Source organism: Kogia breviceps, chromosome 19 (assembly GCF_026419965.1).
Source record: "Kogia breviceps isolate mKogBre1 chromosome 19, mKogBre1 haplotype 1, whole genome shotgun sequence".
In the NCBI taxonomy this organism is placed as follows: Eukaryota; Metazoa; Chordata; class Mammalia; order Artiodactyla; family Physeteridae; genus Kogia; species Kogia breviceps.
Window position 1 is genome coordinate 8,669,100 of NC_081328.1, and position 14,140 is coordinate 8,683,239.

Here is a 14,140-nt window from a genome sequence, read left to right on the forward strand (position 1 = left end):
GGCGTGCAGGTTCAATACCTGGTCAGGGAACTAAGATCCCACATGTCAGGCCAAAAAAAAAAAAAAAAAAAAAAAAATTAGGAGACCACCTGAGACAAGATTAAAGGAGTGCAGGCCCTGCATACACTCTAATCTTATCAGCAATCCTACACTTGAACCATTGCTATAAAAACTCCTCACCAATACCTCATGGGTGGGGACACCCAATCCTGAGAGGCATAAGCCTGCTGTGTCCCCCTTTGCCTGGCAAAGCAAGAAGGCCATTCTTTTCTACTTCACCCAAAACTGTGTCTCCGAGATTCAATTCGGTACCCGTGTACAGAGGCCAAGTTCTCAGCATCACTTTGTCCCAGTCACTTAGCCTCTCTGGGACTGTCTCCTCATCTGTGACAATAGAGAGCTCAACACTTACTTCCTAGGGAGCTCAGCCTGACCTAGGGCTGTAAATCCCATCTGCGCAGGACTCCAGCCTCAACTTTCTCCTGAGCCACAGACTCAACCCTCAGACTGCCTGCCTTTGCTCTCTTCTTGGATGTTTCAAACAAGCCCCAAACCAAGCTCCTGACTATGTTCCTCTTCTAGGGTTTCTCGTGGAAATAAATAGCATCAGCATCTGCCCACGTTCAAGCTAAAAACCTAGATTCCGTGATTCCTTTTCTCTCACCGCCACATCCAGTCCACCACCAAGCCCTGCAGACACTACTTCCAAAATGTACTTCAAACTCGTCCATTTCTCTCCATCCTCACTAATCCGCAGCCCCATCACCTCTGCCTCCCTCCAGTTTATTTTCCCCAGGGCAGCCAAGTAATATTTTTAAAACGTAAGTCAAGTAGGGGAGGCTGTGCGTGCATGGGTGCAGAGGGTATATGAGAAATCTCTGTATCATCCACTTAATTTTGCTGTGAACCTAAAACTGCTTTAAAACATCAAGTTTTGGGAATTCCCTGGTGGTCCAGGGGTTAGAACCCTGTGCTTTCACTGCTGAGGGCGCAGGTTGGACCCCCTGGTCAGGGAACTCAGATCCCACAAGCCATGCAGTGTGGCCAAAAAAATTTTTTTAATTAAAATAAAATAAAGTTCGTTAGAAAATAATAAATTAGACCATATCACTCATTCCCTCTTTTAAAACCCTTGAAAGGGGACTTCCCTAGTGGCGCAGTGGTTAAGAACCCGCCTGCCAGTGCAGGCGACAGGAGTTCGAGCCCTGGTCCGGGAAGATCCCACATGCCACGGAGCCACTAAGCCCGTTGCGCCACAACTACCGAGCCTGCGCTCTAGAGCCCGTGAGCCCAACTACTGAGCCTGTGTGCCGCCACTACTGAAGCCTGCATGCCTAGAGCCCGTGCTCTGATACAAGAGAAGCCACTGCAATGAGAAGCCCGCGCACCGCAACGAAGACCCAACGCAGCCAAATAAATAAATGATTTATTTTAAATGTTAAATAAATAAATAAAAATAAAACCCTTCAAAGACTTCCCATCACTCTTAGGATAAAATCCAGGTTCCAAAGCGTTAGCTAATCGGGCCCTGCCTATCTCATCCTCCACCTCGTTCACCAAACACTTTCCTCTGATAGGCTCATGTGTTTTCTGCGTCAGAGCCTTTGCATTAATGTTTTTTTCATGTGCCTGGAACTCTCTTCCCTAATCCCAACATTTGGCTGTCTTCTTCTCATCCTTCAGGTCACAGCATGAACTGTGACACACCTCCTAGCAGTGTCTTCCTGATGGCCTAATTCTGGATTATCCCCTTACAGCCTCCTATTCTTCTGTCAATCTGTGCATTTCCTTCATGGCTTTGATTACATCTGTCATTATCATGTATATCTGTTGACTTATCTCATCACCTCCTTTACTAGACTGTAAGTGGTGTGAGGGCAGGGAGTGTCTTACTCACCACTGAATAAATGTCTTCCCAGCACCTTTTATAGCACCTTGGCACACAGGAAGTGCTCACGAAATGCTTGTTGAAGAAATAAATGAACGGGCATATTTTATTGTAAACCACCTGGACTATTTTTATTTGTTTATGTATTTATTTATTTATTGGCTGTGCCGCCTGGCTTATGAGATCTTAGTTCCCTGACCAGGGATCGAACCCAGTCTCTCTGCAGTGAAAGTCCAGAGTCCTAAGCACTGGACCGCCAGGGAATTCCCCACCTGAACTATTTTTAGAAGACACACAGAGTTGCTCGGGGGCACTGCGGTGATCATTCCATCCACCCCGCCTCCCCCACCACAAGGAAGTACTCAGTAAATGTCAGTGAAGTTAATTCAAACAGGGAATCCCTGGAACTTTGAGAACAGATTTAGTATCATGGAAGTTGAGGTTGAAAGAGAGGGTTGTGTAACAGTGCTGTCTGCTAGAACTTTCTGTGATGACAGATCTGTACTGAGAGGAAAAAAAAGCATTTTAGAAAGATCTTTCTGGCTTTCTTCTTCCATTCAGTCAACTCTTTACTGGCCACTTACCAGATGCCAGGTACAGTTTTAGATGCTTACCATACGGGAAATAAATATCAGGTACTGATAAATACTATAGTGAAAATAAAGCCAGGGTTAGGACAGAATGACTGGGAGGCTATTTTGCTTGTGGGGTACTTCGTGAAAAGTGGATGGGAGGGGGGCAATTCTGGAGGATGCAGGTGAGAAATGCTGAGGGTGTGAAACAGGTAAGCACAGCAGGGTGCATATCACCACAGCCAGATAGGCTGGAGCCCTTTCCTGAGACAGGGGACCCTGGAGAGTTCCAGCTGGCAGCTGGGCATCCCAGTTCTGGAGCTCAGGAGGGTGGTCTGGGCTAGTGGCATAGACTGGGGACTCATCTGTGTTTGGGTTGTTTATTGGTTTCCTAGGGCTGCTGTAACAAAGTGTCACAAACTTGGTGCTGAAAACTACAGAAACTTATTCTTACAGTTCTATAGGATAGAAGTCTGAAATCAAGATGTTGGCAGAAAAAAAAAAATGTTGGCAGGACTGCCCTCTCTTCCAAGTCTTGAAAAGAGGATCTTTCCTTGCCTCTTTCAGCTTCTGGTAGCCCAGGCACTCCTTGGATTGCAGCTGTAGCACTTCCATCTCTGCTCTGTCATCGCATGGCATTGTCCCTATGTGTCTGTCTTTACATGGTAGTTTCCTCTTATAAGGACACCAGTCATATGGATTAGGGCCTAGCGCAATGACTTCATCTTGATTTCATTTCATCTGCAAAGACCTTATTTCCAAATAAGGTCACATTCACAGGTACCAGGGGTTGGGGTTTCAACGTATCTTTTGGGGGACGCAATTCTACCTGTAACAGGTCATAGCTGAAGCAGTGGAAGTGGACGAGTTCCCCAAAGGTGTTAGAACAGAAGAACTGGGGACTCTGGCAAATAAAAGCTTGAGGAGCCCACGAAGAAGTCTGAGAAGGAGATGGTCTCCAGTTACATCCGTCACATAGACAGAGGTGGAGGAACAAGGGCAAAAAAAGGGTCCATTGAACTAAGTGACAGGGCAGATCTCAGTGTCTTTCCTCACGCCCCTTCCCCCTCCCAAGGGAAGAAGCAGAGCCTGAGTGATGGAAACAGTCTTTTAAGAAATATAGTTTCGAAGGCTGGTATATATAGGATGGATAAACAACAGGGTCCTACTGTAGAGCACAAGGAACTATATTCACTATCCTGTGATAAACCATAATGGAAAAGAATATGAAAAAGAATGTATATGAGTCACTTTGCTGTACAGCAGTAATTAACACAACATTGTAATTCAACTATACTTCAATAAAAAATAAATTAAAAAAAAATTAAGTTTCGAAGGAAAAGCCTGACATATGGAAAGGACTAGAGGGAATGTGGGGGTCAAAGGATTGTTGGGGAAGATGGGAAAGTATAGTCCCAGCACAGTGGAAGGAGGTTGGCGACTTAGAAGATGGGCTCTGGGGGACGTCCCTGGTGGTCCAGCGGCTAAGACTCTGAGCTCCCAACGCAGGGGGCCCAGGTTTGATCCCTCGTCAGGGAACTAGATCCCACATGCCGCAACTAAGAGTTCACATGCCCCAACGAAGATCCCGCGTGCCACAACGAAGACCCGGTGCAGCCAAAATAAATAAATAAGTATTAAAAAAGAAAGAAGATGGGCTCTGGAGTTGGGCTGGTCTGCACTGGATTCTCAGCTTGGCTTGTTCAAGAGCTGTATGATTTTAGGTTGGTTGCTTAACTTCACTATTCCTTTGTTTCGTTATCTGGAAAATGGGGATAATTATACTAGTATCCACTTCTCAGGGCTGCTGGAAGGAGTAAATGACGGAAGACATTGAAAGTGTTTAACACAGCATGTGGCACATACTTAGTGCTCAATAAATATTGACTCTTACTGCAGTTAGGTTAAAAAAAAAACACCAGGGCTTCCCTGGTGGCGCAGTGGTTGAGAATCCGCCTGCCGATGCAGGGGACACGGGTTCGTGCCCCGGTCCGGGAAGATCCCACATGCCGCGGAGCGGCTGGGCCCGCAAGCCATGGCTGCTGAGCCTGAGCGTCCGGAGCCTGTGCTCTGCAACGGGAGAGGCCACAACAGTGAGAGGCCCGTGTAACGCAAAGAAAAAAAAAAAAAAAAAAAAACACCAAAATACAAGGAGGAGGAGGCAGTAAGTAATATCAGATATAGTAGCTGGGACAGGACATAGAGGGCAGAGAAAAGGTCAAGGATTTGGCGGAGTGCTAGCAGAGCCTGGAAATGGAGAGGGCAGAGCTAACAGTAGCTAAAGAGCAAATGGGGCAAGAGAGGGAGGGGCTGTAGGTATGGAACACTCTCTTGGTAGCAGCTGAGAAATAAGAGAGCAGGTATTAGCAGACAGAAGAAGCAATAGACCTTGATTTGGGCAGCAAGGAAAAAGTTAGAGGCGAAAGTCGCTGGTAGTTTGGTACTAAGGGCTAAAGCGAGGCAACAGCATCTTGTAAATCTTTCACATATCTCAGTTTGATACCATAAATCTTCACCTTTGCTGTGCCGAGCCTGGGCATCCAGGGGAAGCTGTTCTACAAAGGAGGAATGGGCACTAAGGAATGATTGTGGGTAAGTGGTGACATAACTCAGCATGGGAGGGGGAAAAAGAGGAGCCTGGATGAGGACTTATGTTTCAGAAGCCTAAGAAGCAATTGGCTAGAGGATGCCTGGCTCAGAGTCTGCTAGAAGGTGGGAAAGACTCAGGGCTGGAGACACACGGGTTTAAGAGCCGTCAGTAGCAGATGGTCACCAAAACCAGGGGAATGGATAAAATTACCTATAGAAGCGGGGTGACAGGAGAAGACAGTCCAGGAAAGATTGAGGCTGGTGGAGAACAAGCCACAGAAGGAGAGGTATCAGGGCATGGGGGAAGGTTAAGCTGTGGAAGCTTTGGCAGGACCACTTCTGCAGATGGAGTTGAAAGAGAAACCCAAAACCAGGCCCCAAATGTCTCAGTTAAGAAGAGGGTGTGGACCATTGGTGAAGCCATCTCAGTGGAGTGGTGGGGACAGAAACCAGGTTTGGGTTGGTGGGGTGTGAAAGAAGGATGAGGAAGTAGAGACAGCAGAGACTTTCTTCAGGAAGTTTTGTGTTAAATTGATGGAGAGGTGTAGAGCAAGAGTTAAGGAGGTAGGGGTTTTGTTTTATTTATTTATTTTTATCAATGAACGGGATAGGCCAGATTGCAGGTGGGCAGGAAACGACAGAAAGAGAGGGACAGTAAGAGGAGGAAGACTTTTCACAAGAATACCTGGAGCCCTTGTTATCTATAGTACTTAAAAATATTTAAATAGGGACTTCCCTGGCCGTCCAGTGGTTAAGAATTCGGGCTTCCACTGCAGGGGGCACGGGTTCGATCCCTGGTGGGAGAACTAAGATCCCGCATGCCTTGTGGTGTGTGTGTGTGTGTGTGTGTGTGTGTGTGTGTGTGTGTGTGTGTGTGTGTGTGAAATTAAATAACCAGAAAATTACATGCACAAACCCTTCAATTGAACAGGGATATTAATTGCAAATCTCTGTGGCATCTGCTACTTCTTATCCATGCGGATAGAACGTATGTAACTGTTGTATGTCTAAGTATTGTTTCATGCCTCGGTGCTGTCGGCCAAATGTACTTTTCCTGCAGCACCCTTGATCTCCTGACATATTTTAAATTTTACTACAAACAGGGCTCACCCTTTCTGTGAGCTTCCTCTCTCTCACCTTCTAACCTTACAGTTAACCAGTCCACACCTGAGCTCCCTCTGTACCTTCCACGCGATTCTTTGGTTGCCGGGGTCACACTGTGAGTTACCTTGCTTGCCTCCCCCCAGCCTTGGTCTCATGCTTCTCGAATTCCTTGAGCTCAGGGCTGGATACAGGTAAGTCGGTCCTTAATAGTCTAAAAGAGGGTGGTCATTTCTTTATCCTTCACGGCCTTGCCTTGATTTATTTAGTTGTTTTCGCATCTTTTCTCTTTTTCCGGTGCCCGATGCCCTGGGAAACAGAATCTTCAGCTGCGAAAGGGTGGGAGCGGTGGGGCTCGCGGGGTGGCGGTGGAAGGACAGAGGGGAAGCCGCGGCCGGCGGCCTCCCGAAGCGGCCGGCAGAGGGCGCGCCGGCACCGGGATTCGCAGCGGACGCTGTCTGGAAAGCAGACGCTGGCCTGGCGGGGGACTCTGGGGCTGCGGAAGCGCACGTGGGGCCGGGCAGAGCCTGGGGGCACGTGTGCTGCCCGGGGGCGCGCTGTCCCTGCTAAAAATACGCGTCCTGCCCGGGTCGGGGAGACGGCCTTCGGCGGGAGCGGCTTCTGGAGCTGCATCTTTCTGGGAGGGGAGATAGCGTCTCCCGGGCGGGACACCCGGACTCCCAAGAAACCCGGGGCAAGCAAGCCTCGCACAGGGCCTGTTTTTTCATCTGTGGAATGGGGACCATTCATTTGCTCAAGCAATATTGCGTGCCAGTGTTGTGCCAGGCACTGTTCCAGGCGTCAGGCATAATAACTACACGGTTTTTGCTGTGGAGTTCACGGTTTAGGAGTTTCGGAGGGGGCAGGAATAGTATAAATAAACAATTTCATATTTCAAAAAATGCCATGAGAAAAGTAAAGAAGTTATAGTGAGGAGTGATATGTAAGCTGGTACTTGAAGCCAAGTCACCCTGAGAGACATGGAGGCAGAAGAAACTGCCTTGAGTCCGAAGAGCCTGGCCAGTTGGATAAAAGAAAGAAGGCGGAGGGAGCGGCCAGGGAGAGGGCGAGGAGCTGGAGACGGAGGCCCCACCCAGCCGGAGACCAAAGCGCGCAGCACTATGGACCCTGAAACTGATCTCGGGTGGAAAACATCAGAACAGCGGTGGTTTGTGCGGAGGTTGGACCTGCCCGGAAGGGGTTTGAGGGAATCTCCCAGAGCGAGGGAAAAACACTTTGATTAAGGTGTTGATTACATGGATGAACACGTTTATCAAAACTCAGCGAAGAGTTGTGCATTTTGCTGTATGTAAATTATACCTCAAAAACAAACCAAAAAGTGAGAGTTCTCGGCTTGTGAGAGCAACCGTGAGCTGGGAAAGTCTGGCCCGGCCGCGCGGGCTGATCCTGCAGGCCAGGGTGTGCGGGTCATCCTCTAGGGAGAGGGTCAGGCGGGCTGGGAGAAAGCAACCACACCTGGCGCTGTGCGGGGAAGGGTGGCCTCGAGAGTGGAGGCGACCAGTGCCGCTCACAGGACCGAGGCTGCGAGCTCAGGCCCCCCCGCCCGGGTCGTCAGAGGCAACCTTGGAGCTGCGCCCCCCGCCCCGCCCTTCGTGCCGAGGCCAGGTGGCGGTTGGGGCGCGACCAGCGCGGTTGGGGCGCGACCAGCCCGTTTGATTTCCCGCGGCCGGTGGAAAGGGGCGGGGGGGAGGGGAAAGAGGCCGTCGGCCAATGGTTTGGGCTGTGGATGGTCACGTGACGGCAACGGGCGGGGCCCAGGTGTACTTACGAGGCTGCGGGCGGGGGCCTCGGCCTCCGCGTGAAGTCCAGGAGGCGGGGCCGGCGTGCTGGCCCGGGGGGATAGCTCCGCTAGGATTGGCCTGTGGCTGGGAGGCGGGGCCTGCGCGCGCCGCGGCTGTGGGCTGCGATTGGCCTCGGCTCAGGGCCCGCTGCCGGCGTGCAGGCGAGGCTCGGGGCGCGAGGACCAAGCCGGGCGGTGGGTTCGCGAGCCAGGGGGAGGGGCCGGGCCGGTGGCGGCGGCGGCGGCGGAGGAGGAGGAGGTGGCGGCGGGGGCCGGTACTGGGCCCGGCGGGATGAGCGAGGCGGAGGCGGCAGTGGTGGCTACAGCGGCCCCCGCGGCCACGGTGCCCGCGACGGCGGCAGGGGTGGTAGCGGTGGTGGTTCCGGTGCCCGCAGGGGAGTCACAGAAAGCAGGCAGCGGGGCGGGCGGAGTCGGAGCCGCAGCCGCCTCGGGCCCCGCTGCTGGGATCCCCTCGGCGCCGGGCCCCCGCACCCCTGGCAACCCAGCGACGGCGGCCTCGGGGACCCCCGCGCCCCCGGCCCGGAGTCAGGCGGACAAGCCGGTGCTGGGTGAGGGGCGGGGCGCGCGCCAGGGCTGCTCTAAGGGGGTCGGCGGGCTGGGGGAGGGGCATCGTGGAGCCCGGCGGGGTCCGGAAAGCCGAAGGCCGGTTCGGCTCGAGACTCAAAGGACTAGCTAGGCTGAGGCCAGCGGACCGAAGTGGGTTTTCCTGGTGGGAAATCCTGCAGTTCTTGGGCGGGAGGGCGTGGTTGGTCTGGTAGGGTCTGGCCACGCCCCCGGGGCCGGGAGACTTTGGCCTTGATGACTCGGGTTAGAATTAGGTAAATCTCTGAGACCAGGAAGCAAGTGCACTAGTGACCCTTACACTGGGAGGGCTAGAGAGACCCTCAGTTATGACCTGAGGGCGGAACTTCGTGGGCCAGGTGAGTACCCGGTTCTAGGTGAAGGGTCTTGATTTGTAGGATGTGAGGAACGTGCCTTAGAATCGGAAGAGCTTTGAAAGCCTGAGCTCCTCTGTATGGGCGCTTCCGTTTACGTAGTGGAACTGGGGTAAGAATGCCTTGAAGCTACTGGGTGAAACCTGGTTGGCGTGAAGTTAAGCTTAATAGGTAATAGGGAGGTAGCTAGATTTTGGAGTGTCTCAAAACTGAGTCGAACTCCATCTCTTCCCCCATCTTACTGTCCCCACTGCATCCCTGCCTGGCAGCAATCCAAGTCCTGGGCACTGTCAAATGGTTCAACGTGCGGAATGGTTACGGATTCATCAACAGGTATCTGAGGAACCCAGGGAGGGGGTGGAATGGGTGCCTTCCAAACTGGCCTGTGGGACTGGACACCTTTCCAGCCTCATCCCTACCCCTACCAAGGCACATGGTTGCAATGTCCAGCTGACGCTAATTGAAAGTCTTTAACCACAGAACAGATGTGGGCAAGACGAAGCCGCCTGTACATCTTCAAGGGCAGCAGAGGGTTAATGATCAAGGAAGTTGGCAAACCTGGCTCTGACCCTCCCAAGCCTGTCTGGGTCACCTTCTGGTTTAGTTTGCCGCCGCCTTTGTGGCCGAATGTACCTGCTCTCTGTGCCTCCGGGCTGGAATCCTCACTCATTTCCTGTTTAGGGGGGCACACTTAGCACTCTCGTAACTCATCTCTCTTACGGAGCTGTTAGCTCGTTGAATCAATCCCCCACCTGATGGGACTGCGTCCGGTGGGGGTTGGGGAACGGAGGCGCCAGCACAGCCTGAGGCTGCTGCTTTCCTTCAGGTCTGCAGCCCCTCCCACCACCACCCCCGCCCCCGCACTGGGCGGGGGCGTAGTGGCGGATTCTGAGCGGAGCCAGGTCTCTCCCAGAGGGCCCTTCCCCAGCCCAGGCACCCTGCCGAGCCCAGACCTCCTGGGAGGTCCCAGTTCCCTCTTAGCAGGCTGACCTTTGTGCAGATGTAAGTGCTTTAAAGCCAGAACACTTGTTCTAGAGAAGGGTCCCCCCTCTCTAATTCTGGAAATGAGGACTCCTGGGAGGTTCTGAGGGAAGACCTCCCCCCTCCCCCATTGGAATGCTAGGATAAACTGGGGTGATAGGCAAGGTCGTGACAGATCGAATATTCTCTCATCCTTGATCTCTTGGTGTGTTGAGAGGGGGCCTGGGGTTCACCTCCAGGCTGAGAATACAGTTTTGTGGCTGTTTGGAGCAAGTTCTTGACCCATTTTCCCCTCCTCAAACGTGCTCTGCACCTCAACTCCCGTCCCGACTTTCTCCCTCCTTGACTATAGAAGGAAGGAGACCGCGTGGAATTTTCCACCCGTGATGTGGGTTGGGGAAGAGGGGTTGTTGGCTGAGGACAGTTATACCCAGCACCACAGGTTCTAAGGTGCCCCGGGGTAGAGGGTGGAGTGCTCAGCAGGGGAAAGCTGGCCCAGCTCCTTCAAGGTGGCTTTGCCTCCCCCCACAGCCCTTTACTCGTGAAGCCCAGGTTTTTCATGGAGATTTTAGGGATATTTGCTTCATACCAGCTTCAGGGGGCCCCCGCTGGCTCTTGTCTCACTCCCTGGGCCCTATTTCACCCCAAGCTGCTGTGGAAGGTGGAGAGGATGGGGCCACAGGTCTTAGGAATGGCAGCTAGGGAGGCTTCAGTGGAGGTGAGCGCCTTACCAAAGTCACGCCCTAACAGACACATCCTGTCCTGCAGGAATGACACCAAGGAGGATGTCTTTGTTCACCAGGTAAGAGCTAGGTTGGCTTTCTGAGGGGAGGAACCCGCCCTTTCTGATGGCCTTTGCCCTTACCCTTAGCAGCACAGATCATGTTTCTCCAGGTTTCACCTCCTACCCGGAAATAGTTCCCCCATCCACCCGCCTCAGGTGCCTGTATTAACTGCATTGGCCCCACTTGTGTTGGCTTGTCTCTGTAAGAAACGTACCTGTTGCCCTGTGGGCATGGCACGCTCACTACCTACTGGGACCTGTGAACAGCCTCGGGATGAATCACAGGCGGTGTCCGAGGAAAAGGACACAGGCTTGCGCAACTTGGGTGCAGTGGTTCTCAAAGTGTGGTCCCTGCAACAGCAGCATCACCTGACATCCAAATTCTCAGGCCCACCTCAGACCTAGCGAATCAGTCAGGCTTGGGGGAGGGACCAGCAGCCTGTTTTTACAAGCTCTGCAGGTGTTTGTGATGCACGCACAGTTTGAGAACCACTGCTTTGGTGGAAAGCGCTCTCAGTGGGATTGAGGTAAGAAGCACAGTACGTTTGACTCACTTTGCAACTTAAGACTGTCGGCTTTTTGTTTTGCTTTTGAGTTCATGTTTCTTGCTTCCCTCTCCTTGAGGGGTCGGGGAGGAGGGAGTGTGTCCTGGGGACCATGGTGAACTGCACAGTTGTTTGAAAACTGCTAGTTTGTGGCTTTTCCCCCGCTAAACTTTGCCTTCTCCTTGCTCCACTCTCCAGCTCCAGCCCACAAGTATTCAATAAAATTTTGAAAAGAACGAAATTGGGTGGTGGACCCAGCAGGGATGCAGGTGACTCCCTGCTGGCTGACCTCACCTTTCTTCTGGCCTTTCCCTAACCAGACAGCTATTAAAAGAAACAACCCGAGGAAGTTTCTGCGCAGCGTTGGAGATGGGGAGACTGTGGAGTTCGATGTCGTGGAAGGAGAGAAGGTTTGGGGGCTGCGGTGGGATGGAGAGCCCACCAAGCCGTGGGAGGGTGGCCTGGAAGTCCCCTGAGGCTCTGACCTCCTCAGGCCAGCTCTTCCTCTGGCCGAGCAGCCCAGGCTTAGGACCAGGACTGTGTCCTCACGCAGACCTTGTCGTCCTTAACGCTCTGGCCACTCCAAGGGATGTCCTAAAGAACATGTCGCTGTCACCAGTCAGCAGTATCTGGGTTTCTTTGTAGTTCACCAAATACTCCCATGCCTGTTCTCCACGGGGGGCCTGTGCCCACATTCTCCTCTCAGAATCAGCCCTCCCGGAGATGGACACCTACTGCCAGCCCTCTTTCTCCCTCCCCACCCCCACCCCACCTCCAGGCTAAACCTCACGAGGGTCCAGTGGCAGCTATTTCAAAAGGACCAGTTGCAGATGTGGTTCCTCCTAGAAGGGTCCGAACACCTGCCACTCCTTCTTTGGGGAGGGTGGAAAGAAGTAGAAGTTAGAGGACCTGGAGGAAAGCTGGAGAGGGGCGTTTAGCTGGAAGGATGGGAAGACAGTGATTTCAGGCAAGACTGGGAAGGTTACGCACCGGTTTTTGGAGCAGGTTCTCACGGGTTCCTCCGCACCTCCCCCCGCAGGGCGCAGAAGCTGCTAATGTAACTGGGCCCGGAGGGGTGCCAGTGAAGGGCAGCCGCTATGCCCCCAACCGACGTAGGTTCCGCCGATTCATCCCCCGGCCCCGCCCAGCTGCCCCGCCGCCCATGGTGGCAGAGGCTCCGTCGGGCCGGACAGAACCAGGCAGCGAAGGGGAGCGTGCTGAAGACTCCGGGCAGCGGCCCAGACGACGGCGCCCACCACCCTTCTTCTACCGGCGGCGCTTTGTGCGAGGCCCTCGGCCCCCCACCCAGCAGCAGCCCATAGAGGTGAGGGGAACTGGGAACATGGGAACCAGCTGCGAGAGTTGCTGAGGCTGGAGACTAGAGTCCCCAGATGAAGCAGAATGGTGGCCTGGGAAGAGCTGCAGACGCCTGGCCCACTGGTGCCACCCAGCTCACCCGGGCCTTTGTGTGTTCCCAGGGCACTGACAGAGCAGAACCCAAAGAGACAGCCCCGTTGGAGGGGGACCAACAGCAGGGAGATGAGCGGGTCCCCCCACCCAGATTCCGGCCCAGGTACCGAAGGTAAGGCTCCCTGTCCTGGGCTCTGTCTTCCCCTTCGCCAGCCAGTATGGGGACAGGAGGATGGGAGGGGGATGGCCCCGAAGCGGGTAGTCACGAGGGCTGGGGAGCTGAGCGATTAGTGCTGAGGTGCCCAGGCGTTGGCAGGCACTGCCGGGGTGGGGTGGGGACGGAGAGGCAACCTGGTCCACCTCTGCTGGGCGGCCCTGGGAGGGAGGGAGGGACGTGGTCCGTGCTGGGCTCCTGTCCCTTCAGGGTCCCTGCTTCTCTCCCCAGGCCTTTCCACCCCAGGCCACCGCAGCAGCCCACCACAGAAGGTGGGGATGGCGAGACCAAGCCCAGCCAAGGCCCCACTGACGGTTCCCGGCCTGAGCCCCAGCGCCCACGAAACCGTCCCTACTTCCAGCGGAGACGGCAGCAGCCCCCTGGACCCGGGCGGCCTGCAGCCCCGGAGGTAAGGACCTTGGACTGTCCGTGTGTGGTGGGGGAGGATGAAAGAAAAGGCTGTGGCCAACTTGCCTGTCTCCCTTCTTCCCCCACTTCTGTCTTCTTTTCCTTTCCCTTCCCACTCTTTGTCCCCCTTCTCCTGGCCTTGCTCCCACCCACCCTATTTCACGCAGCCTGACACCCAAGAGACAGTACTGCTGGGTCCACGCCTGGCGGGCACCCCAACCCACCAGGAAACCCCAGCAGAGGCAGTCGAGCCCACGTCACCCCCTGCAGACTCCCTCTCAGCTCTGCTGGGAGCCCCAGCACCAGCCTGTGGATGTGAACTGGGGGAGGAACGGGAAGAGAAAAGATGGGAGGAGGTTGAAGTTGGGGGCTCCAAAAGACAAGAGGGTCTCAGTCGACCACGCTTGTTTTCTCTAGACCTCGGCCCCCATCAACAGTGGGGACCCCCCAACCGCCATACCGGAGTGATTCCAACTCAGAGGACACCCAGAGCCACCATCTGGTGAGTGGCAAGCCCAGGACGGTACCGTGGGGGTGGGGGTGGGGCTGGGCGGTGATAAGCTGCTGGTCGTGATTGCTCCGTCTCTCTTCCTCTCAGGTATCCGCCAGTTTTTCCAAGTGACCTGTATCTTACCCAGCACCTCCCTCCCCGCTTTCCCACGATTCATGACATCAAAACACCAGCTTTTTTCCCCTTTTCCTGGAGACTCAGGAGGGCCAAAGCAACAGCCTTTGGCTTTTTTTTTCTCTCTCTCCCTGACCGAGGGTTAAAGGAAGGGATCCATCCTTATTGTTCAGAGGCACCAACTCCCTCCCCTAAATCAGGCTGAGAAGGAACCAGCCAGCTCTTACCTCCTCCTGGTTGTTTTTCTTTCCCCTCCCAATTTACTT

The 14,140-nt window shown here is 54.0% G+C and overlaps 1 protein-coding gene across 1 annotated transcript; it reads left to right on the top strand.

Moving 5' to 3' along the window:
* The first annotated feature begins 8,243 nt into the window (after positions 1–8,243).
* On the top strand, positions 8,244–14,059 carry YBX2 (Y-box binding protein 2). The gene is made up of 9 exons (XM_059047975.2): positions 8,244–8,520; positions 9,177–9,240; positions 10,657–10,690; positions 11,538–11,627; positions 12,257–12,541; positions 12,696–12,799; positions 13,073–13,250; positions 13,667–13,751; positions 13,848–14,059. Exons 1-8 carry the CDS (start codon positions 8,244–8,246, stop codon positions 13,715–13,717), a joined length of 1,083 nt encoding a protein of 360 aa, XP_058903958.1. The 3' UTR covers positions 13,718–13,751; positions 13,848–14,059.
* Positions 14,060–14,140: the final 81 nt, after the last annotated feature.

Bases quoted from the DNA above. Each gene is read 5' to 3' on its own strand.
- YBX2 (XM_059047975.2), top strand. From the start codon at position 8,244: ATGAGCGAGGCGGAGGCGGCAGTGGTGGCTACAGCGGCCCCCGCGGCC. The intron at 9,241-10,656 runs GTATCTGAGGAA...CCTGTCCTGCAG, and splicing joins GGTTACGGATTCATCAACAG to GAATGACACCAAGGAGGATG. The intron at 12,800-13,072 runs GTAAGGCTCCCT...TTCTCTCCCCAG, and splicing joins TTCCGGCCCAGGTACCGAAG to GCCTTTCCACCCCAGGCCAC.